General features: G+C 46.8%; 4 protein-coding genes across 6 annotated transcripts in view; 3 read left to right on the top strand and 1 right to left on the bottom strand.

Moving 5' to 3' along the window:
- Positions 1-757: 757 nt before the first annotated feature.
- LOC311002853 (chymotrypsin A-like) lies at positions 758-2,377 on the top strand (the record flags this gene model as incomplete). Its single annotated transcript, XM_083994408.1, has 7 exons — positions 758-809; positions 1,079-1,182; positions 1,266-1,345; positions 1,415-1,493; positions 1,580-1,760; positions 1,933-2,066; positions 2,161-2,377. 7 exons carry the CDS (start codon positions 758-760, stop codon positions 2,320-2,322), a joined length of 792 nt encoding a protein of 263 aa, XP_083850534.1. The 3' UTR covers positions 2,323-2,377.
- Positions 2,378-6,472: 4,095 nt separating this feature from the next.
- LOC311005526 (chymotrypsin A-like) lies at positions 6,473-8,179 on the top strand (the record flags this gene model as incomplete). Its single annotated transcript, XM_083997960.1, has 7 exons — positions 6,473-6,524; positions 6,817-6,920; positions 7,054-7,133; positions 7,221-7,299; positions 7,386-7,566; positions 7,736-7,869; positions 7,963-8,179. 7 exons carry the CDS (start codon positions 6,473-6,475, stop codon positions 8,122-8,124), a joined length of 792 nt encoding a protein of 263 aa, XP_083854086.1. The 3' UTR covers positions 8,125-8,179.
- Positions 8,180-10,202: 2,023 nt separating this feature from the next.
- On the bottom strand, positions 10,203-12,669 carry agrp (agouti related neuropeptide; the record flags this gene model as incomplete). 2 transcript variants are annotated; one of them, XM_083998075.1, is made up of 4 exons in its annotated part: positions 12,149-12,669; positions 10,707-10,921; positions 10,483-10,580; positions 10,203-10,394 (listed from the first exon to the last, which is right to left on the bottom strand). In XM_083998075.1, exons 2-4 carry the CDS (start codon positions 10,831-10,833, stop codon positions 10,203-10,205), a joined length of 417 nt encoding a protein of 138 aa, XP_083854201.1. In that variant the 5' UTR covers positions 10,834-10,921; positions 12,149-12,669. The 2 variants fall into 2 exon arrangements, with proteins under 2 accessions (XP_083854201.1, XP_083854200.1); XM_083998074.1 differs by lacking the exon at positions 12,149-12,669 and having other exon boundaries at positions 10,707-11,145.
- A 2,628-nt stretch (positions 12,670-15,297) lies between these two features.
- vps13c (vacuolar protein sorting 13 homolog C) overlaps positions 15,298-24,870 on the top strand; it is a 36,330-nt gene continuing 26,757 nt past the window's right edge. For both annotated transcript variants that reach the window (XM_083999410.1, XM_083999409.1), the window contains exons 1-26: positions 15,298-15,490; positions 16,169-16,212; positions 16,327-16,369; positions 16,834-16,929; positions 17,910-18,011; positions 18,885-18,994; positions 19,111-19,170; positions 19,257-19,316; positions 20,368-20,448; positions 20,550-20,607; positions 20,713-20,840; positions 20,940-21,046; positions 21,241-21,415; positions 21,553-21,615; positions 21,699-21,837; positions 21,917-22,017; positions 22,099-22,241; positions 22,333-22,525; positions 22,625-22,739; positions 22,995-23,131; positions 23,222-23,354; positions 23,873-23,990; positions 24,064-24,196; positions 24,300-24,372; positions 24,480-24,577; positions 24,690-24,837. In XM_083999410.1, coding sequence (XP_083855536.1) covers positions 15,391-15,490; positions 16,169-16,212; positions 16,327-16,369; positions 16,834-16,929; positions 17,910-18,011; positions 18,885-18,994; positions 19,111-19,170; positions 19,257-19,316; positions 20,368-20,448; positions 20,550-20,607; positions 20,713-20,840; positions 20,940-21,046; positions 21,241-21,415; positions 21,553-21,615; positions 21,699-21,837; positions 21,917-22,017; positions 22,099-22,241; positions 22,333-22,525; positions 22,625-22,739; positions 22,995-23,131; positions 23,222-23,354; positions 23,873-23,990; positions 24,064-24,196; positions 24,300-24,372; positions 24,480-24,577; positions 24,690-24,837 — 2,758 coding nt within the window. In that variant the 5' untranslated portion in view covers positions 15,298-15,390. The remainder of the gene's footprint in view (positions 15,491-16,168; positions 16,213-16,326; positions 16,370-16,833; positions 16,930-17,909; positions 18,012-18,884; positions 18,995-19,110; positions 19,171-19,256; positions 19,317-20,367; positions 20,449-20,549; positions 20,608-20,712; positions 20,841-20,939; positions 21,047-21,240; positions 21,416-21,552; positions 21,616-21,698; positions 21,838-21,916; positions 22,018-22,098; positions 22,242-22,332; positions 22,526-22,624; positions 22,740-22,994; positions 23,132-23,221; positions 23,355-23,872; positions 23,991-24,063; positions 24,197-24,299; positions 24,373-24,479; positions 24,578-24,689; positions 24,838-24,870) is intronic.

Below are 24,870 nucleotides of genomic sequence, written 5' to 3'. Positions count from 1 at the left end.
ACGACCGCTAATTAACTTACCCGCAGGTTTTTAAAGGTTTACCGCAGCGTAGTTACATTCTTTTTAAGAGATAAATGCTGGTCTCATTGATGAAATGTAACAATTGTCGCATTAATTTGTTTGAATTAAAAGTGAAGCTTCATGTGTTTTGGACACAGGAGCAGCACTGCCTGGGGGATCTGTAGCCTACATACAGAAATCACCACATTTACATCAATAAATAAATGTTTTACAATGAACCGATCTGTCTTCATTAAATTTTATTTTATTTTATTAAGTTAACGTGGTTTTGAATAGAGGATTTGTGGCAAAAGCTTGTCACGTCTGCTTATGTGAAAGTGAGACTACTGATGACGTATGTGATTGTTGAAGTGGTGTCCCAATTCGTAGGGGTTGACTTTCAACCCTACTCCTTGTAGCTCCGTTTCAAGGGCAAGGGTTAAAGGCTAGGGGTAGGGGTAGGGATGAAAAATAGAATTGGAATTGGGCCCCCCTGTAACTCAGTGAAGGCACGGAGGACTCTGAAACTTCTCCCAGCCCTTAGTCGACATGAGGGTGAGTAGATAATGAGTGCAATTTGAATTTTGGGTGAACTATCCCTTTAAAACCTCTGCAGGTGGAAAATCTGCGTCAGCTGCATCTGTCCACTCTCCCACCGTGCTCTGATAAGACGTCCCCTCCTTTCCTGTCTCGACCAATCACGTTGCTCTGTAGCTGTATAAATGCTCCCTGCTTCCACACTCTCACCATGATCACCATGGCCTTCCTGTGGATCCTCTCCTGCCTTGCCTTCGTCGGCGCAGCCTACGGTGAGACTTTACTGTAACTTAAGAGGAAGGCCTGCTGGGACAGAGGCTACTGTTACCCAGCATGCTCCTCGGAGAAGAGAAGGTTTCTCTTCCTGCCGGCAGGAGGCGCCGTGGCAGCTCAATTCTTTTAATTTTTTAATTTTTACATTTTTTTATGTTTTAGCTCCCTTTAGAACGACACAATGCTGTTAAATCATCAATATTCACATTTAACCTTCGGCTGTTGGTGTTGTTTTTCTTTGCTGATGATGTCATGTTGGTGTTACCAGGTTGCGGCAATCCTGCCATCCCCCCTGTCATCACTGGTTACTCCCGTATTGTCAATGGTGAGGAGGCAGTGCCCCACTCCTGGCCCTGGCAGGTGTCCCTTCAGGTAATAACTCACAGACACACACGCGCACAAGAACACACACACACACACACAGGCAAGTGCGTTTACCTGTGCTGTTGTATCAGGATTACACCGGCTTCCACTTCTGCGGTGGCTCTCTGGTCAACGAGAACTGGGTTGTGACCGCTGCTCACTGCAACGTCAGGTAAACTCCTTTATCATCATCATTAGTTTTGCTGTTATTAGTCTTTCACACGCTCTCTCTCCCATGCAGGACTTCCCACCGTGTGATCCTTGGAGAGCATGACCGCTCATCCAATGCTGAGGACATCCAGGTCATGAGGGTCGGCAAGGTGGGTGACACCCCAGCTCCCCTCACACACACAGCTTGGTGTCCTTATGAGTGTCTGTTGTTCGTAACAATGTCAACTCCTGTCAGGTCTTCAAGCATCCTCGTTACAACGGCTACACCATCAACAACGACATCCTGCTGATCAAGCTGGCTAGCCCTGCTACGATGAACATGCGTGTTTCCCCCGTGTGCGTCGCTGAGACCGGAGACAACTTCGCCGGAGGCATGAAGTGTGTGACCAGCGGCTGGGGCCTGACCCGCCACAACGGTGAGGTCACCTGCAGCACAGCCAACCAATCAGAAACCTCACACCTGACATCAGAAATGACATGATGAGTGCAACGCATGATGGTCAACACTGCTCTGTGACCATCAGTAGTTCACTCTGACAGAACAACATCTTGACATTCAACTTATATGTGTTTGTGTGTGTGTTGCAGCTCCTGACACCCCCGCCCTGCTGCAGCAGGCTGCCCTCCCTCTGCTGACCAACGATCAGTGCCGTCGTTTCTGGGGCAACAAGATCTCCAACCTGATGATCTGCGCCGGTGCCTCTGGAGCCTCCTCTTGCATGGTGGGTGACAGTGCTGCCAGTGGCGGCACTCAGGTTGATTACCTTGTGTTTGTTATTGTTTATTCATTTGTGTCTGTGTGTGTGGTGCATTCAGGGCGACTCTGGCGGTCCTCTGGTCTGTCAGAAGGCCGGAGCCTGGACCCTGGTCGGTATCGTGTCCTGGGGCAGCGGAACCTGCACCCCCTCCATGCCCGGTGTGTACGCTCGCGTCACCGAGCTGCGTTCCTGGATGGACCAGACCATGGCTTCCAACTAAGAGCATGTGAACAGAAAGCTTCCTGTTTCAACTTGATCATCAATAAATCATTAAACAGTAACTCTGAACCTGCCTGATGTCCTCTGTTGTATTAGCTCAGTTTAGCATAGCCTGTCCCCGGAAGTGGTTCCTGCACAAACTCACACGCAGCACTGTGTGACTCGACCATTAACAAAGTTGGTTCTGTTGGTTTAAAACCAGAGGTGTCTGTTCACTATTCATAAGTATCACATCCACTGGCACAAACTTTTTTTTTGCACATAGAATAAGTTCTGTGGGAAGGACATTCCACTGACTCATGGCCACACATGAAAAAGAAGAGCTACCAAACTGAGTTCTACGTTGAGGAATACACCCCTCGTAACTGATCTAGTTAGACGTACTGTGTTTTCAGAGCAGAGTGTCACTCAGGGGGCATAAGCATTATGAATAATTTTGTGAAGTAGACAAACATTTGAGTGTATAATCAAGTTTTCAAAGCTCAAAATATCATATTTGGCAAGTACATGGCAATGATGGTAATGCCGTGGTTTTTTGGCATGGATCTTAAGACTGCTTTTGTACAATAACTCTAGTGGTTTTGTAACTGTTTTACATGCCTGAGACCAGGATGTAATACAGTACAAAAATGGGGCTTAATCATTGCATTTAAATATGTACTTGATGCCTCAAGGGTGAGAGAATTTCTTATGTATCTGAAATTAGCTAAATTATATTTCAACGTGTTACTCAGCTTTTTGACATGCCCTTTAAAACTAAGTGTTGGATCTAACGTTACCCCCAGGTATTTAAATTGTTCTACGTGTTTTATTTTTTGCCCATTTACTACAATATCAGGGTAACTTTTAAGTTTACACCTATTTGTAAAGAACATGGTCACAGTTTTTTCCACATTTAATGTGAGGCATGAATTGTATAACCAGTCACTACCGTGTTCATTGCCTTTGTTAATTTCACAGCCACCTCTGTTACATTTTTCCCATGAGTATACAATACAGTGTCATCGGCATACATTATAGTGTTAACATCCTGACAAACAGAGGGCAAGTCATTAATGTATAAACAAAACAGCGGCGGCCCTAAAATTGGCACTTGTGGGACTCCCAGTGTGGATGCTAGAAATGGAGATAGTGTACCATTCACTCGTACACACTGGTGTTGACCGCTTAGGTAAGATTTCACCCAGTTATGTACATTGATAGAGAGTTCATCATTTTTAAATTTATGTAACAGCACCTCGTGATTTACTGTATCAAAGGCCTTGCGTAGATCAAGGAAGACTGCTCCCACCACTCCTCCCTGATCTAGGCTGGTTTTAATTTCCTCAAGGAAGTAGCAGCAAGCAGTTTCAGTAGAATGTTTCTTTCTGAAACCAAACTGCATTGGATGTAAAAGGGACTTAGAATCCAAATGTGCAGCTAGTTGCTTTGCTACGACCTTTTCAATGACCTTTGAGATGGCTGAGAGTATGCTGATAGGTCGGTAATTACTGACCACCTGTGTATCACCAGATTGGTGCAGCTTTTTGAACGCAGAAGTGGTCTTCACTTGTAGAACCCACAACTCCCCCCTTGGTTTCTGTTACTTCCTTGCAATTAGCAGACATTTATGCCACGGCTCGGCTCCACATAATGATTTGGGACAGAAACAAGCACAGCTCACTGCCTCTTTTGTTTGTTTGTTGAGGCGTAGCCTGTTAACATAGAAGAATAAATGTGGATAAGATACACGCAATCTGGACACACACAGATCGGATCGGATCACGTGCAATATGTACTGTCAGTCAGTAAAATTGGATTCTGATCAGCAAAAAAATCTAATTTGGACTGCAATCCGAACAAGGCCAAACTGCAGTCACAGTTCCTTTTCATGCATTTGTTTCTCTGGACTGGACGGCTGTGATCCTTCATTATCAGGTTGTGCCAATAACTCAGTAAAAAACCTTGAGATGGTTCTAAAAGTACTGACAGGAAGTAGGAGGAGAGGATCGCATCTCTCTCAACATCTGTGTTTTCATCAGTGGCTCCTCCTCCTCCTCCTCTATAGAAACATTAATGGTCAGGCACAATCGTATCTCAAAGCACTCTTGATCTGAAGGTCTACTTGTGGTACTGGAGTCTCTGAGAGTTGAATGGGAGGTGGAGCCCTGAACTATGAGGCTCCTCCCCTGTGCAGCCAGCTCCTGTACGGCCTCAGACTGTTGACAGATTGTATTTTGAGGCATCAGCCACTGAGCTGCTCACTAGAGGCTGACATTAGGGTTAGAAAAATTAGAAAAATTATTTTATGATTGATTATGTATTCATGGTGTTCAAGACACTTTAATGACCTGAGAGAGAAACTCACTCTGATGCTGTTTTACATTATTTTAAAGGGATAGTTCACTCAAAATTCAAATTGCACTCATTATCTACTCACCCTCATGTCGACTAAGGGCTGGGAGAAGTTTCAGAGTCCTCCGTGGCTTCTCTGAGTTACAGCGGGTCTCGGCGTAGCAGTGCATGTCCATATAATGGTTGCATAGCCTACCACTTATCTTCGTAACAAAAAGACACACCAAAAAACATCCAAATACCTCCATGCTGCATGTATGTAATGTCCGTCTTGTATTGAAGCAAATTTGGACGGACCAGGGTCCGTCCTCTCCCTGGTCCCTGGACCAAATTGGACGAACCAGGAAGAGGAGCTTCTGCTACAAACAAGCTTGAAATATAGACGTATTTAATTTTTTTTGGGACAATTTCGCATTTCGGGGCTTCAATACAAGACGGACATTACATACAAGCAGCATGAAGGTATTTGGATGTTTTTTGGTGTGTCTTTTTGTTACGAAGACAGTTGGTATCCATTTGCAACCGTTATATGGACATGCACTGCTACGCCAAGACCCCGGGTGAATTCCAATTCTCCCCTTAGCCCTAGCCCTTGACCCTAACCCTTCATTTTGCGTGTTCACGTGAAGTGGAAGGGGTGTCCCAATTCTGGTTCAGACGAGGGTTAGGGGGAAGTGGTAGGGCTATCGCGCCCTTGAAACTGAGATTTTTCAGGGGCACACTACGGACCGAGGGCTATGGCAAGTTTCCAGAATGCATCTTGCGGCAACCGGCAGCTCAGCTGTTTTATTTCTCACTGTAGCGCTGTTATTACGTCATTTTGTTAAGTTTTAATATTTTTTCATGCGAGAAAGTAGCTGTTTAGATCCCCAATGTGCGGTCGGTTTATCCACATGAGGCTGTTTAGACGTTTGCTCCGATGTTTTTCGGAGAAGTGAAGCTCCACGTTGGAGCCTCCACCTGTGGAGCAGATCAACGGCTCGTCACGGAGACACCACCCCGTCCGGAGAGCTTGTCAGCCGGCCAACCTCCCGACCTCGTCCCGGTAGAAAAGACGACCGCTAATTAACTTACCCGCAGGTTTTTAAAGGTTTACCGCTGCGTAGTTACATTCTTTTTAGGAGATAAATGCTGGTCTCATTGATGAAATGTAACAATTGTGGCAGTCGCATTCATTTGTTTGAATTAAAAGTGAAGCTTCATGTGTTTTGGACACAGGAGAGCTGCCTGGGGGATCTGTAGCCTATACAGAAATCACCACATTTACATCAATAAATAAATGTTTTACAATGAACCGATCTGTCTTCATTAAATTTTATTTTATTTTATTAAGTTAACGTGGTTTTGAATAGAGGATTTGTGGCAAAAGCTTGTCACGTCTGCTTATGTGAAAGCCAGCAGAGATGACTGATGACGTATGTGATTGTTGAAGTGGTGTCCCAATTCGTAGGGGTTGACTTTCAACCCTACTCCTTGTAACTCCGTTTCAAGGGCAAGGGTTAAAGGCTAGGGGTAGGGGTAGGGATGAAAAATAGAATTGGAATTGGGCCCCCCTGTAACTCAGTGAAGGCACGGAGGACTCTGAAACTTCTCCCAGCCCTTAGTCGACATGAGGGTGAGTAGATAATGAGTGCAATTTGAATTTTGGGTGAACTATCCCTTTAAAACCTCTGCAGGTGCAAACTCTGCGTCAGCTGCACCTGTCCACTCTCCCACCGTGCTCTGATAAGACGTCCCCTCCTTTCCTGTCTCGACCAATCACGTTGCTCTGTAGCTGTATAAATGCTCCCTGCTTCCACACTCTCACCATGATCACCATGGCCTTCCTGTGGATCCTCTCCTGCCTTGCCTTCGTCGGCGCAGCCTACGGTGAGACTTTACTGTAACTTAAGAGGAAGGCCTGCTGGGACAGAGGCTACTGTTACCCAGCATGCTCCTCGGAGAAGAGAAGGTTTCTCTTCCTGCCGGCAGGAGGCGCCGTGGCAGCTCAATTTTTTTATTTTTTATTTATTTTTTATTTTTTATTTTTTTTATGTTTTAGCTCCCTTGAGAACGACACAATGCTGTTTGCCCACTGACATCAAATCATCAATATTCACATTTAACCTTCTGCTGTTGGTGTTGTTTTTCTTTGCTGATGATGTCATGTTGATGTTACCAGGTTGCGGCAATCCTGCCATCCCCCCTGTCATCACTGGTTACTCCCGTATTGTCAATGGTGAGGAGGCAGTGCCCCACTCCTGGCCCTGGCAGGTGTCCCTTCAGGTAATAACTCTCACACACACACACACACACACACACACACACACACACACACACACACACACACACACACACACACACACACACACACACACACACACACAGGCAAGTGCGTTTACCTGTGCTGTTGTTTCAGGATTACACCGGCTTCCACTTCTGCGGTGGCTCTCTGGTCAACGAGAACTGGGTTGTGACCGCTGCTCACTGCAACGTCAGGTAAACTCCTTCATCATCACCATCCTCATTATCATCATCATTAGTTTTGCTGTTATTAGTCTTTCACACGCTCTCTCTCCCATGCAGGACTTCCCACCGTGTGATCCTTGGAGAGCATGACCGCTCATCCAATGCTGAGGACATCCAGGTCATGAGGGTCGGCAAGGTGGGTGACACCCCAGCTCCCCTCACACACACAGCTTGGTGTCCTTATGAGTGTCTGTTGTTCGTAACAATGTCAACTCCTGTCAGGTCTTCAAGCATCCTCGTTACAACGGCTACACCATCAACAACGACATCCTGCTGATCAAGCTGGCTAGCCCTGCCACGATGAACATGCGTGTTTCCCCCGTGTGCGTCGCTGAGACCGGAGACAACTTCGCCGGAGGCATGAAGTGTGTGACCAGCGGCTGGGGCCTGACCCGCCACAACGGTGAGGTCACCTGCAGCACAGCCAACCAATCAGAAACCTCACTCAGAATGTGTGACATGATGAGTGCAACGCACGATGGTCAACACTGCTCTGTGACCATCAGTAGTTCACTCTGACAGAACAACATCTTGACATTCAACTTATATGTGTGTTTGTGTGTGTGTTGCAGCTCCTGACACCCCCGCCCTGCTGCAGCAGGCTGCCCTCCCTCTGCTGACCAACGATCAGTGCCGTCGTTTCTGGGGCAACAAGATCTCCAACCTGATGATCTGCGCCGGTGCCTCTGGAGCCTCCTCTTGCATGGTGGGTGCAGTGCTGCCAGTGGCGGCACTCAGGTTGATTACCTTGTGTTTGTTATTGTTTATTCATTTGTGTCTGTGTGTGTGGTGCATTCAGGGCGACTCTGGCGGTCCTCTGGTCTGTCAGAAGGCCGGAGCCTGGACCCTGGTCGGTATCGTGTCCTGGGGCAGCGGAACCTGCACCCCCTCCATGCCCGGTGTGTACGCTCGCGTCACCGAGCTGCGTTCCTGGATGGACCAGACCATGGCTTCCAACTAAGAGCATGTGAACAGAAAGCTTCCTGTTTCAACTTGATCATCAATAAATCATTAAACAGTAACTCTGAACCTGCCTGATGTCCTCTGTTGTATTAGCTCAGTTTAGCATAGCCTGTCCCCGGAAGTGGTTCCTGCACATGCAGCACTGTGTGACTCGACCATTAACAAAGTTGGTTCTGTTGGTTTAAAACCAGAGGTGTCTGTTCACTATTCATAGTATCACATCCACTGGCACAAACTGTGACACCATTCTTGTACAGTTCTCTGCACATTCTGTGTAGTGGCTATCTTACGTTCTCTTCTTTGTTCTTCATTTCTTGTTCTATTAACCACTCATGAGAGATGACAGGTGACCGTTTATACTCGTCGAGCTGCAGACAATGCAGAAGTTGCATACCTCGCGGTAAAACGACTGTGTTGCTCCGCCATGACTCATTTATTCAACACTTTTCTTTACATTCTTTTACAACAGCGCTTGACTTCCTGCTCTAGCTACAGAAGCCGCACAAGCCCAAACATCAACACAGACGGCTCAAAACTCAAATCACGTTCAAAAGTATTACTCCTAGTCAACATAAATCAGTGCAAATGACAAAACAATAATAAATGTTGCTTACATTCTGCCTTTGAAAAACTTCAGCATTCACTTTTCCACTTTTCACTATTTAATCTGAAATTAGTTTCCAGTGAAGACAAGACCAAATATACATGATGTCTTCACAAGCCAGAAATATGAAAGACGGTGGTTGATATATCTCAATGGTGCTACTATACTACTATGCTACAATACTAGAGCAGATCTCAAGACAATTGGAGGGACGCAACTTTATTTAGCAGAAACTTTTTACTTTTAATCTCAAACAAAACTGATCATACGCAGCCCTAAATGCCTCAGAAACACATTATCTAATGATGGACTGACTCTAAAGCCTTGTTCTCACTGTCACTCAAAATCACATTTTTAGCATTATGCAGATTGTATCTATTGTATCATTTTTTCTTTTTTGACAGTTTGAACAGCCAAAACCTACATGAGAAGAACCAATTAAAAAAAAAAAAAATCTGATTCAAACCACACATGGAAGTGTGTGGTTACTCTTGGTTACTCAAATAGGATTTCAAGTGTCTTTTGTGTAATTCGCAGTGTGACATGAACAAAAAAAACAAAAACAAAGCAAAGACGTAGTGCCAGAGAGACAGAGGTTAATTCATGATGCGTTACATGACCGACACTGGTCACAAATGCAGAATGTCTGCTCTCGCATCATGAAATGCAACATGCGATTGCACCATGGCAAAGGCTGCTTCCTTGCAATTAGCAGACATTTATGCCACGGCTCCACATAATGGTTTGGGACAGAAACAAGCACAGCTCACTGCCTCTTTTGTTTGTTTGTTGGGGCGTAGCCTGTTAACATAGAAGAATAAATGTGGATAAGATACACGCAATCTGGACACACACAGATCAGATCGGATCACTTGCAATATGTACTGTCAGTCAGTGAGATCGGATTCTGATCAGCAAAAAAATCTGATATGGACTGCAATCCAAACGAGGCCAAACTGCAGTCACAGTTCCTTTTCATGCATTTGTTTCTCTGGACTGGACGGCTGTGATCCTTCATTATCAGGTTGTGCCAATAACTCAGTAAAAAAAACCTTGAGATGGTTCTAAAAGTACTGACAGGAAGTAGGAGGAGAGGATCGCATCTCTCTCAACATCTGTGTTTTCATCAGTGGCTCCTCCTCTTCCTCTATAGAAACATTAATGGTCAGGCACAATCGTATCTCAAAGCACTCTCGATCTGAAGGTCTATTGTGGTACTGGAGTCTCTGAGAGTTGAATGGGAGGTGGAGCCTTCAACTATGAGGCTCCTCCCCTGTGCAACCAAACTGTTGACAGTATTTTGAGCTGGATAAAGTGAGATGAGTTTAATTTGGTGACAGAGCTATAGTGACTCATGACTCTTCATGATTTTTCTCAACTTGTTATTTATTTCACAACCAACATTTAAATAACACATAACAGCACATTTCTCTCAGCGTGACATCCTGACAGCAGGACATTGTCTGGCATGTTCAGGTGCGTCGGGGTGGGCAGGCGTGGCCGACCCGGCGACAGTAGCAGAATGCATTGTAGAAACGGCAGTAGCAAGTGTCGCAGGGGTCGCAGCAGGGCAGCGGGTAACCCAGGCAAGACTGCTGGTGAGGAATGCAGCGCCGCGGTGAACGCATAGCCCGTCCCTGCACCTGCACGGAGGCTGACGAGTCCTGGAAACACAACAGGTGTACAACAGGTCAACCACTCGTCTTTAGCTCTGTTACCTCCACTGTGTCTCGTTAAATCAGCCACACCCACCTCATCATAGGACCCTGTGTCAATCAGGAAGTGATCCTCCACTGAGTCGACAGATAGAAGGGTGGGGTCACGCATAGGGTCAGGGGCGTGGGCTCTCTCTGCAGGACACAAGACAACAGGAGAACAGAGCTGGTCATGTGACAGGGATGTGACACAAGAAAGACTCTGTGTGTGAACGGTTCTCTGTGTATAAACCTTCACTGTGATTAGACAGGTGTACTGACCCAGGTCGGACAGGTAGGCAGGGTCAGGGTGGCGACCATCATCTAACTGGAGGTTTCCGTGGACCAGAGCAGAGGAGAGATGCAGCAGACTGATGGAGCAGCAGCAGAGCAGCACCGAGCCCAACATCCTATCACCGTCACAGATGAGGAGGAGGAAGAAGAAGAAGAAGAACCTGCACCACAACTCCCACAATCCTCTGCTTCTCCACAAACAGCTGTTAACAGGGACAAACACACAAAGGTGAGCAATCAGCTGTTCATCAGCTGCCTGAGTTATCCAGACATTAATCTTCACACAAAAAAATACACACATCATATACACAATGTACACAATATACACACAAAATACACATGACAGACATCATATAGGACAGTATACACACACAGCACAACATATACACACATCATACAAACAGATACAGCCCATGTTCAGGCGACGTTCAACAGTCAGATCCCGGTCGTTGATGTTTAACCAGTTCCACAGTTTGTCCGAGTTAGACCAGATTGAGAACTGGAGACTCTCGACCTGGACCTGATCTGTTTCCTCCTGAACTTCTGGAGATCAGTCATTCATCACAACATGCAAACATCGCTTTCACACAGCCTGCCGTTTAAAGCTGCTGCACGCTGTAAACATATCAAATTACAGTAACAGAAGAATCTGCATCAGAGAGAGAAAGAGAGCGAGAGAAAGAGAGAGGGGGGGTGTAGAAGGGACTTACCTGTTGCTTGCTGGCACTGTTTCTCTCTCTTTCTCTCTGAGGGGATGACAGGAGCTTTAAAGACCCCGGAGAGGAAGGAGGTCACATGACCAGCAGGGGTGGGGGTGGGGGTGGTGCAGGGCATGGCCACCCTCCTCTCTGGGGTCTTTAAAGCTCCTGTCATCCCCTGCGTCATTCATCTACACTCTTTGACCTTGTAGAGAAACATCAGAAAGTTTGTAACGTGTCGTTTATCCAAAGGTCAGAGGTCAGTGTCACAGCTGAAAGGTCTGTCATTAAATTATGCAAATTTCCCAAAATGTGCTTGTGAGGATGTTCAATAGGACAAGATACACTGAAATGATAGTACCACCTGAATGTATATAATCCAGATAGATGTATGGAGTTTAAATATTATTCCTGTCTTTAACTTTCATTTATTGGTGGTTTTCCCTTCATTATATCTATTTGACACCTGTTCTATCCAGACTGTCGAGGTGGCTCTACAATAACATGAGGACCGATTGACTGAGGAGTCTAGTGTCGTACTGTTCATAGATAGTTCATATATATTGACAACAAAGTCTCTGAAGAGCTGCAAACTAGATAAGTGTCTCTGAATACCACTGATCTTCATTGGCGTACCAGTCCACATGGCCTAATTTGTGAGAGTTCTTCAGCCTAAACTGGAATAAAATCCCATACAAGAAGATACTTCGCAGGAGGACTTGTGAGTTTTACCTGTGGTCAGGTCAGCATGGACTCTGTCAGTGATTCATGTTCTCACTCGTGTTCATTAATCTTCTCTCTGTCCCTCAGCTGACTTCCTTCCTCTCTGTTGGACAGAACGTCCTCAGTCATTAACCCTGTGTTGGTTGGAGCTCGTCTCACTAATGTTCCTCGCTCTGGATGGTTAGAGACCTACCTCGTCATCCTCATCCTCTCTCCACAAACATGTCTGTGATTCTCTGAATTATGACATCACCTCTGCACTCTATTGATTATAGCCAATCAGCTGGAAATCCCTCTGATGAATTTGTTTGTCAGAACAACAACAAACATCTCACACACGTCCTGTCTCAACCTGACCTTGATGTTCCTCTGTTGGGCTGTTACCATGACAACGGTGAAGGCTTCACTATCATCACCTTCCTACTTCACTTCACCACTTTCCACCACCAAACAGTCTCCAGACCTGGATCAAGCAGAACCCAGCAGATTCTGCAGGAAGGACGGTGATGATGGTGATGATGATGATGATGATGATGATGATGATGACGATGATGATGACGATGATGATGGTGATATAATGGTGCGTTCCAGGCAGGCTTTTGAACCCGTAAGTCACGACTTCAAGTCACCAGTTACGAGTTTGTAGCGTTCCAGGCAAGTTACGAGTTACAACTGGGAGTAGATCGATCTAGTACGAGTTCACAGGTGGGAAGTTACGAGTTTGACTGTATGGCTACGTTCCAACGGGTAACCATAGGAACAGGTAGGAAAAACACGAGTTACGGGTTGCCTGGAACACACACCATTAGTGACGGTGGTGGTGGTGATGATGATGATAGCCTAATGATGATGATGATGATGATAATGATGATGATGTTGACGATGGTTATGATAATAATGGTGATGATGGTGATGGTGATGATGATAATGATAATGATGATGATGGTGATATTAGTGGTGATGATGATGATGATGGTGATGATGATAATGATAATGATGATGATGGTGATATTAGTGGTGATGATGATGATGATGGTGATGATGATGATGATGATGATGATGATGGTGATATTAGTGGTGATGATGATGATGATGGTGATGATGATAATGATAATGATGATGATGGTGATATTAGTGGTGATGATGATGATGATGGTGATGATGATGATGATGATGATGATGATGATGATGATGATGATGATGATGATGATGGTGATGATGATAATGATAATGATGATGATGGTGATATTAGTGGTGATGATGATGATGATGGTGATGATGATGATGATGATGATGATGATGATGATGATGATGGTGATGATGATGATGATGATGGTGATATTAGTGGTGATGATGATGATGATGGTGATGATGATAATGATAATGATGATGATGGTGATATTAGTGGTGATGATGATGATGATGGTGATGATGATGATGATGATGATGATGATGATGATGATGATGATGATGGTGATATTAGTGGTGATGATGATGATGATGGTGATGATGATAATGATAATGATGATGATGGTGATATTAGTGGTGATGATGATGATGATGGTGATGATGATGATGATGATGATGATGATGATGATGATGATGATGGTGATATTAGTGGTGATGATGATGATGATGGTGATGATGATGATGATGATGATGATGATGGTGATGATGATGATGATGATGATGATGGTGATATTAGTGGTGATGATGATGATGATGGTGATGATGATGATGGTGATATTAGTGGTGATGATGATGATGATGGTGATGATGATGATGATGATGATGATGATGATGATGATGGTGATGATGATGATGATGGTGATGATGATGATGATGATGATGATGATGATGATGATGATGATGGTGATGATGATGATGATGATGATGATGATGGTGATATTAGTGGTGATGATGATGATGATGGTGATGATGATGATGATGATGATGATGATGGTGATGATGATGATGATGGTGATGATGATGATGATGATGATGGTGATATTAGTGGTGATGATGATGATGATGGTGATGATGATGATGATGATGATGATGATGATGATGATGATGATGATGGTGGTGATGATGATGATGATGATGATGATGATGATGATGATGATGATGATGATGATTGTGTGTGTAAAGATAGTGTTGAGCCCTGTCAAAGATAAACTTCTGTTACCCTTTGGTTTCAGACAGTTTCTATTCTATTGATGATGATGATGGTGATGATGATTATGTTATTAATGTTGACGAAAATGATGAAGATGATCATGATGGTGGTAATAATAATGATGATGATGATAATGTTGATGGTAATGATGATGATGATGATGATGATGATGATGATGATGATGATGATGATGATGATGAATTGCCCAGTATTGGTGTCTCCCTGTAGGGACATGTTGACTCTGGTGCCCTCTGGTGGTTTTTGTCTGAATCACACTGACTGATTGAGTCTCCCTCACCGAACACATGACGGCTGAATGTCGGCTAACCTGTCTGATGAAGAGTCAGAGTGAGGTCTTCATCACCTCTGTCCTCCTCCTCCTCCTCCTCCTCCTCCTCCTCCTCCTCATCATCATCATCAGTTACAGGGCTCTCACGCATTTCAATAAGTGCACAGTATGCTCACATGACATTTCTCACGCTGAGAAGTAATAAAACTCCCCGTAGCGTACTAATCCATGAATGAATGACGTGAAGGCAGTTTGCTCTGCTTAGTCCATCCATCCATACAGCCAGCTGTCTTCAATTAGCGATCAATCAGCCAATCGGAAAAATGTAGCTATTTTCTTGCTGCGCCGGGTTAAATGTGAAAACAGGTTTCCACAGCGCTGCAAGCACGCGCTCCACGAATGCTCTGAATGCGCGTGCATGCACATTTCACACAGGTCGCATCAACCATAGATCTATATCTATGGCATCAACGGCCAACTCTGGTCGTCAATGCATTTTCCCATGATCGAGTACGAAAACAAAACCTGACAGGACAGCCCTGACCAGTCGAGTGACAGACCAACCCCTCTCTGTGTTAACAAGACACGCCCTCCATCAGCTGACTGGTCGGTGCTCTCTCTCTCTCTCTCTCTCTCTCTCTCTCTCCCTCTCCCTCCCTCTCTCCCAGACATCACTAGTCAAACACAAGCGATGCTCTGCTCCTGTCATCATCCGACCCGGAAATCAGGTGCAGTCTGACTGACGGTGACCCTGCAGCAGGGTCCAGTCCGGAGCTTTCGACCATGGTCTTCGAGTCTATGGTCAGCGACCTGCTCAACAGGTTCATCGGGGACTACGTGGAGAACCTGGACAAGTCTCAGCTGAAGATCGGGATCTGGGGAGGTGAGTATGATCCGCTGCTAGCTGGCAGCTGCCCCAGCGACGGGCCAGACTGGCTCCACAAACACCGCACTTTAAAACTCAGCGCTGTCTTCACCGCCACCGACGCCCCACAGGACGAGGCCGGGGGTCTACCGCCAATGCCCGTCATCTGGTCGTAATGTCGGCTTTGGTCTGAACAACAAACCAACCCCTGTTTCTTTGTAATGTGAACTTTAGTCGAGGCTCCGCCGCTGCTCCCGTCGCCACAACACAGGCGGAAGAGAGCACGTTGTCGTGTTATTAAACATGAGGTTGTGTTGATTAGAGGGGTCTTTAGGCCCAGGAAATGTTTGTCGTTGGAGGAAATGGTCGCAGTGACTTGAGAAACTATCCAGTCACGTCGTTTCAGTGTGACATCCTCCAGCAGACTCCTTCACTTTGAATGAGCAGATGTTTGGACGTCACACAGAGGCAGTAATTGGGCCAACATCACGAGTAAACAACCCCTCCCCGGTCCAACCACATACCCCCACCCCCCTCTTCCAACCACACTGTCATCAGACCAGGAAGTGGATTCAGAGGAAACAGGATGATGGATAGGATCTGAATTAATTGATACAAACGTGATTAATAATTAAAAACATGTTTATCCCAGTCTGTTCCACCTGTAATTTAACTCCGTCTTTTCTCCTACAACAGGAAATGTTGTTCTGGAGAACCTGAAGGTGAAGGAAAACGCTCTGGTGAGTCTTGTACCTGTTCACCTGTGGGAGGAGCCAGCCAACACAGACAGATAAATAATCATCTACAGTGCTGCTGCTGCAGTGGGAAAGTGAAAGTGTGTTTGTGTGTTGCAGAGTGAGTTTGATGTTCCCTTCAAAGTGAAAGCTGGACAGATCGGTGAGTAATGATCTGCATCACTGAAGCTGAATCACCAAACACAAACATCTGACAACTATCCAATGTAATGTGATGTAACTACAAGTAACTACAATGGATCAGCCGGTCTGTTGTCTTGTGTGCATCGACCACGAGGACTCGATCCTCAGGACTATGGCAGACCTTCAAAATTAAATCAAATTCTTCAAACTTCTAATAAAATTAAGTCTAGATTTAGAATCATGTACAGACTGGCCATGTGACAGAAGAGTCAGGGAGTATTTTGACATCGTCATCATCAGCATGTGTGTGAGAGAGAGATTAGACTGCTGCTGGCTGATAAGACCACATGTCAGTTAATGGCTGTTTGAGGTTCAACTGATTAATTTTAGAAGAAGTTGAATAAGAGTTTAATTCAGATTCAGTGCTGCCACACATACATAAAAGTACAGAACTGTCACCTGAGAGTCTCCCGTGTGTTTCAGGGAAGCTGACCTTGAAGATTCCCTGGAAGAACCTCTACAATGATGCTGTGGTCGCGACACTGGATGGTCTGTACCTGCTGGTCGTTCCTGGAGCCAGTAAGTGACCTTTTAAACTCTGGTCTCAAAGGACAGTTGTCCATGTGTGTTGGTGTTCAGACAGTCCCATGTACCACACCTCAGGACAGATCAGCTAATCTCAGACAACCAAGTGTCTCTGTCAGGTGACCTGGTCTGATACGGGAAACATCAGGGCCTTAACATCCTGTACTGTGATGACCTCTGACCTGGGACCAGTCCCGACTTTGAGGACTGTGGTTCCAGGCTCAGAGCCCGAGTGAGTCTTCACTGACAGGTGCTGACTGGCTGGTATGGTCTGGGGGCGCGGCTTGTTGTACATATTGTTGCACAGTGTATCACATGAAGGAGGGTGTGTGTGTCTGTATGTGTGTTGCAGCTGGATCTCAGCTAAAGAAAAGTCCATATAATGGTGAGTTCTCATGTTCTGGTTCAGTGGGGTCTCTCTCTCTCTCCATCCGAGCTGCATGAATATCCACATCAACTCTGTCGTGTAGCTCTGGTTTAGTCTGTTGGTCTCAGATGCTCTCTCATTAGTTTCTACTCTGATCCTGGAGGTTTTGCTGGTCCTGGTCCCAACGACACTTCTCATCCTATAGATCATTGCTAGTCTGGAGCAGGGTGGAGGTGGGTCGAGGTTTGCTAACAACCAATCAGACAATCAGACCAATCAGGTGTTGGTGTCGGTGTCCAACTCTGGACTGTGATTCAGAGTGACCTCTTGACCTCTTCCCTGGGACTGAAGTGGCTGCTGATACGACATGTGGTTCTGGCACCAGTTGGCCAAACACAAACTGGACTCAAGACACATGAAGAGTAAACAGTCTGTTTACCAACATAGCAAACAAGTTTCTTTTCGCAGGGAAAACCTGTGGGACAGCAGGGACAGCGTTGGGCAAACTATACTCGGCATTTCCTGTAGCCAGTTTGACCAACAGGTGTTTAACTGCCGCTGCACACACAGGTGTTAAGTAAAACTGTTGTTCTTCATTTCTCCTCAGCCATAAAGTTCGATGCAGCGAAGGAGGAGCGTTACCAGCAGGAGGCCAAGCAGAGGGAGCTGCAGCGCATCGAGGAGGCGCTACAGCTGGCTGCACGAAGAGGTGAGACAGGTCCACCTCTGGCCTTGGATCTCACACTGACCCCTGACTGACCTCTTTCACCTGAGCCCTCACCTGGTGTTTGTGTTTCTTGCTTCCCCTTTGGTTTCTGCTGTTGTGACCGATACACACACACACACACACACATACGCACACATACGCGCACACAGGAGCCTGTTCAGCTCAGATGTCATAATAAGACCACCTGTGAATTCTGTTAGGAGGGTCAAATCAATGTCTGGACTGATCAGGTGTGTTTACACCTGTGCAACATGTGAATACACCTGATCCAGACCTGATCCCCACAGACTGATGAGGTGCTGACAGGTGGATGGATAAACAGGTCAATGTATTAACTGCCTGTCTTTACTGTTCATGCTGCGTTTGCTGACAGCATCTCAGTCTGGAGATCTGCTGTTCGGCCTGGAGAGTGTGGTTTACAAGGAGCCGCACAACGGTAACACACACACACGCTCAGGTTCACATCCCATCAGACAATGTTGCCGCTTCCTGCTCTGTATGCATGAGTGTTTTGTGTGTGTGCGCATGCGTGTGTGATGCTCTGCTCTAACTTCCGTCTCTCTCTTTAACGCTGCCAAAGTCACTAAAGGACTTAAAAAACACAAAAAGCACAAAAAAGGCTTGAAGAAGCTGAAACGATCCAACGACAAATCAGGTAAGTGAACAGTAAGTGATGAGACGTTCTGGTTTACGCATGTTCACCGTAACTGCAGACATCAGTAGAGGGGACGGTCCTTCAGAGGACATGAAGAGAGTTGCAGGTCCTTCAGAGGACGTCAGTAGAGTGAGTGGTCCTTCAGAGAGCGCCAGTTGAGTCCTCGTCTCAGGTTTCCTCCTGGTTTCTGTTGGTTTCAGAGAAACCTCAGGAGGAGAAGAAGGACACGTTTATGGAGAAACTGGCCACTCAGGTGATCAAAAACCTGCAGGTGAAGATCAGCAGCATCCACCTGCGCTACGAAGATGACGTGAGTACTGATCCAAGTTCAGCTATGAGTCGTGGTCCAGGTGTGTAGAGTCTACAGTGGTGTTGTGACAGACAGGTGAGTCGTATCTCACTGTCAGTGTGACTGATGTGTTTCAGTTGTCAGACCCTCAGCGCCCCCTGTCTATGGGAGTAACACTGTCAGAGCTCAGCCTGCAGGTAACACAAAGACACACACAAACACACACACACACAGAGTTCCTACCTGTACCAGGCGTTACTGACCTGTTGCTGTTCCCCCTCAGACCACTGATGAGAACTGGAGGTCATGTATCCTGAATGAAGCAGCAAAGATCATCTACAAGGTGACGGACGCTCTGCTCGCTCTGTTTACCTGAGCCTTTCTCACCTGCTCATGCCTGAGGCCTGGGGGCTATTGCACAAAAGTGGAATTAAGATATATATAGGACCCCCTGGAAGACGAGATGATGCATCTCAAGGGGTTATCCTTAATAAAAATTTGAAATATCCAGGATAAGTGAAAAAGCCAGGCTTGACTAAGCCTCCTCTGTGAATCCTGCCTCAGTCCGTTGCATGTTTGCTGATCCAGGATGACTGAGGGTAGATTCGTCAAACCAGGTGTAAGTGATTCAGATCAGAGCGCGCACACGGCTTTCTGAAACAGACCAAGGTATCGGTCACTAATTTACTGATGAAGAAGCGGAAAAGACACACGCTGCAGCAAACCTTTCAGGGAACGAGCAGCTGCTCCTGCCAGAAGCTCACGAGTAGGTGATGGTTTAATTACAGCCGCTGTCAGAAAAAAAGCCAGAGAGTCAAAAGCAAATCAACTGAATGTGTAAGTGAAAAACCATACACTTTCTAACAGTGAAAGGTAATAATTACAATTCAGTTCGTCACTTAACATTGTTTCCAAATAAACATTTGTATACTTGTGTAGCAGAGTTAAATAATGTAAAACAAATACGGTCTAATAGTAATTATCACAGTTAATGGAGCTGGCAATAAATCCAGGTCAAATATAAACTGTGACTCTACTGTGACACGCCTTTTATAATCTGTGTTGCCGCGGTGATAAAGGTGTGTGACTAACACCTTTATCACCGTGGCAACTACATAATCATTTCTGATGGTGCAGTAAATTGTGCCTTTATTCAGATATTCAGGTGTTTTAATGAGCACTAATAAAAATTAGATTAGATGTGCCTCCCTGGTGCGTCCGCTTTCGTGCAACCGAGTCCCGACTAAATTCAGCCTGGAAAACCGGAAAATCCTTGCTTAATCCGCTATCTTAGTTTTGTGCAACAGCCCCCTGGTCTGCTACTTTAGCAATTAGCTGCTTGTTGCAGGTGAACCTGTGCAGGTAATTAAGGTCCAGTTGTCTCTGTGTTGCAGCTCGGCCGTCTTGACTGCCTCTGCGCCTACTGGAATGTCAACAGCCCCATCTTCTACAAAGGATCATGGGAGGACATTGTGGTGAGTCCATGCTGGCTTTTTGTTTGTCTGTTTCTAAAGCAGAACAACAACAACAACGAGGGATTGACCCCCCCTGCGACCCCCCTCTCCCTTCTCTGTAGGATCAGCTGAAGAGTGGGATCAGCACCAAGGACCAGCAGCTGCCTCACTATCAGTACAGTGAGTCTCCTTCAGTCAGTCCATGATCAGCTGATGTGTGATGTCATCAGGCTGCACCGGTGTGTGTGTGTACCTGTGTGTGTGACTGGAGTTTCATCTGTGTAGTTTTCAGGCCCATCTTCGCCTCGGCTAAAATCTGCATCAACCCAAGCGCTGAACTAGAACTTAAGTCTCCCAAAGTAAACCTTCACCTGGAGGTCCAGAACATCGCCATAGAGATGACGAAGCCTCAGGTGAGACTCAGACAGACAGGTGAGATGCCAACAAAACCACAGTGAAGTCAGTGCTGTGTTTTAACTGCCCCCTGTGTTGGTTCTGGGTCGTCTCTGCAGTTCCTGACCATGTTGGAGCAGTTGGAGTCTATCGACTGTATGGTGAAGAACGCCCCCTACAGGAAGTTCAGGCCTGAAGTCCCTGTTCGCACAAACACCAAAGTCTGGTGAGTTTAACGATGGTCCCGTTGGTGCCAACAGACACCCTCACCTGAGGAGAGGTCATGGGGTCGTTAGAGGATGATCCCGATCCGGAGGGTCTACCAGGGGGTGCAGCAGTCTTCCGTTGGAGTTGTAGCCCTGTTGAGCCGTGTTCAGTCTCTGACGTTCTGGGCTGTGCTTGTTTCCGTTCCTCTGTCAGGTGGAGGTACAGCTTCAACAGCATCCTGGAAGTCCAGATCCGGCGCTGCAGCCACATGTGGTCCTGGTCCAACATCAAGCAGCACCGTGAGAACCTGAAGGCCTACAGGACCGCCTACAAGACCCGACTACTGAATCAGAGCAGGCCCAGTCCAGACACAGAGCGGCAGATCCAGGTGCGTCTGGACGAACACATACACGTTCACGTCCACATGAGCATGCATGGTGAATGTGTCAGGGATAGAGGCTAGAGGTCAGGGTTCGGTGGAAGCGACCTTAGTCTGACCTGGTCTCTGCTGTCTGTCTCCTCCAGGATCTGGAGAAAGTTCTGGATGTCTTCAACATCACGTTGGCCCGCCAGCAGGCCCAGATGGAGGTAACCACGGTGACACTAGTCTGGGGTGTCCATACTAAGACGGACCTGACTCCACGTTAACGCGTGACCTCTTCTTTATCCAGGTGATCAGATCTGGGCAGAAGGTGGTGGCCAAGAAGGCGGCGGGGGGTCAGAAGCAGGGAGGGGGTTTCTTCAGCAGTTTCTTCGGGAGGAAGGCCAAGAAGGAGGAGCAGGAGCAGGAGGAGAGCAAGGAGGCAGAGAGTAAGTGACTGTTCATACTGATCCATAAACAGCTGGAGTGCCATCAGTGCGAACTAAGACCCTCCTCTGTGGTGCCCAGGTTCTGGACTGGATGAACTCCTGACGACCGAGGAGAAGGAGAAGCTCTACACTGCTATCGGCTACAGCGGGAGCTCCCACAACCTGGCTCTGCCCCGACAGGTACGCTCACCTGCTGACGTCCTGTGACTCATCCCCCAGCGCAGCCCTCAGGAAACACCTGACACTGTGTCTCTGTTCCAGTATGTTGCCGTCGTCGTCACCTTCCAGCTGCTGAGGACGTCTGTGACGGTCAGAGAGCAGCCCGACATCCCCGAGATCCTCAAGATCGAGATGCTCGACCTCAGCACCAAGATATCTCAGAGACCTGGAGCTCAGGCTTTCAGGTGAGTCCACCGTCAGCCGAGTCCACTGTTCGGTGTTAGAGTGTGTAAAAACATTGGTGCATTTGATGTGAATCTCCGTGTGGTCCTGCAGGGTGGAGGCGGCGTTGCAGCACTGGTATGTGACTGGTTTACAGCAGCAGGGGACGGTACCCTCCCTCATCGCCTCAGTAGGAGACTCCTCCTCCTCTCTGCTCAACGTTGTGTTTGAGTTGAACCCAGAGGAGAGTGCCGCTGACCAGCTGCTCAGAGTGCACTCTCAGCCAGTGGAGATCATCTACGACGCGGTAAACAGCTGATGTTCTGAAATGTCAGAAGATCCACCTGCAGGAACAAGTAATGACGTGAGGTCCTGGTTCTGCTCTCTGTGTCGTCTTGTTCTCCAGCTGACCGTGAACAGTGTCGTCGACTTCTTCAAGACAGGGAAAGGTGTGGACCTGGAGGTCCTGACCTCGGCCACGCTGTCCAAGCTGGAGGAGATCAAAGAGAAAACCGCCACAGGTTAGATTCACAAGATCAAAGGATTTAATGTTTTTTAATCCTCAGAGGACCTGAGTCTGAGTCTCAAAGGGTCTACATCCATCTGGATCCAGATCTAAAAGAGTTCTCGCTCTGAGACACTGAGGCCCTGATAAAGAACAAGAAGCTAATTGGTTATTTCTTTCTCATGTCAATGAAAGTGTGACTCCATTGGGCCAGATAGTTCTGGAGCCAGTAGGTGGCAGTAGTGGACAGTCTTTGCTTTGGTCTTTGCAGGTTTGTCTCACATCATTGAGACCAGGAAGGTTCTGGACCTGAGGATCGACCTGAAACCGTCTTACTTGCTCCTCCCAAAGTCCGGTTTCTACAAAGACATGTCAGATCTGATCATCGTGGACTTTGGCAGCCTCCAGGTCTGTGTGTGTGTGATTATTTGTCTTTCTGTGTGTAGGCTTATTTGAGTGTATGTGTGTGTGATTATTTGTCTGTGTGTGCGTCTGCAGTTGCACAGTGTCGAGCAGAGCGCCGTGGCCTTGTCCTCGTCCACCTCTCCCTCTTTGGAGGAGATCATGGACCGAGCGTATGAGAGATACAGCGTGGAGCTGCGACGGGTCCAGGTGCTCTACAGCAAGTCAGGTACACACACACACACAGTTGTTACAGTTGTCATTTGTTTGGTGTTATTTAAAGTGACATTGGAACATTGATCAAATGTATTTGTTAATACCTGCAGTGAGATGGATGAATGGATGAATGAATGAATGAATGCTTTATTGTCATTATACAATCTGTCCAATTAAGCCATCAGTGATGACACAGCAGGCCTCTGTGGTATGTTATCACATTACAACATCTCCCTCTACAAGTTCATGTTTCTGTAGGTTGCTAATGAAGTTTTGGCTTTTTAATTGTGCAGGTTTTTTTTTTTACTTACAGTAACATGAGCGTATTGTACTCGGGTAATCTTCAGATTATTGTGTCATCTCACTGCTCCCATGTGACACCTACGTTGAGACAAATGAAAAATGTATCTGTTACAAAGCATTTTTGCGATTGCCCTGGACCAAACCGTACACAGATGACCTGAAACGAGACCAGTGAACTGAACGGGAAGAATTTTTTCATGAACCTCTCCAACGTTGTGTGTTGTCCAGGGGAGGACTGGACGTCAGCTCGGCTTCAGGGCTCCTCCCTCCAACACATCCTGCAGCCCATGGACTTCACTGTGAACCTTGCCAAGTGCATGGTGGACAAGGACGCCAGGATGCCTAGGTAAATGTCGAACCAATGTCGTTTCACTCACCTGTCCCCTGTCCACTCACCTGTCCACTTACCTGTGCTCCAGGTTCAAGGTGTCAGGTGAGCTGCCCCTGCTGCACATCAAGATCTCAGACCAGAAGATACAGAACGTTTTGGAGCTTGTCGACAGCATCCCCCTCCCCAACATGGGCTCCTCCCCCTCCACTCCCACGGAGAAGGTACACTTCAAGTCCCAGTTAAATCTGACTGGGGTGGCTCAGGGTAATACAGGGGGATGTCAGGACTTCATATCTTCCCTGATGTCTCCATGCTTCTCTGTAGGTTCTGTCGCTGGCTGAGGTCCGACCACAGGGGCTTGGCCTCCCACCCTCCCTCCTTGGTCCCATGGAAACAGGTCAGAGCTTCTTGTGATCCGACTGGCTGATGAACACTGATATTGTTTCTTACTGTGATGTTCTCTGGTTGTGCTACTTTGAGACTCAGATTGTGTTTCTATGTCAGACTCAGACGATGACACCAGCGGACGCTCCTCGGACGACCTCCAGCGTTTGGCTCTGGACGAACTCACCGATGTTCACTTCACCTTTGAGGTCACAGAGGTGTGTTTGTCCCTGTTTTCAAGTCAGATGGTCATGGTCATGTGACTCACAGCAGGTGGGCGGAGTAAGGGAGTAAATCAGAGTGCAAGTCTGACGTATGTGGTGCATTCAGGTGCTGCTGGAGCTGACCCGGCAGGTGGACCAGGAGAAGACGGTCCTGTCCTTCAGCATCTGCCAGCTGGGTGCTGAGGGGAAGAAGAGGAGCTTCGACCTGAGCATCACCTCGTACCTGCGCAGAGTCACACTGGACTACTGCGGAGGTGAGACCGTTTACCTGTCCTATCTGTGAGCAG

This window comes from Trachurus trachurus, assembly GCF_905171665.1.
Source record: "Trachurus trachurus genome assembly, chromosome: 3".
Taxonomy (NCBI): Eukaryota; Metazoa; Chordata; class Actinopteri; order Carangiformes; family Carangidae; genus Trachurus; species Trachurus trachurus.
Note: the sequence above shows the minus strand (reverse complement) of the source record. Positions and strands in the feature narration are given on the sequence as shown.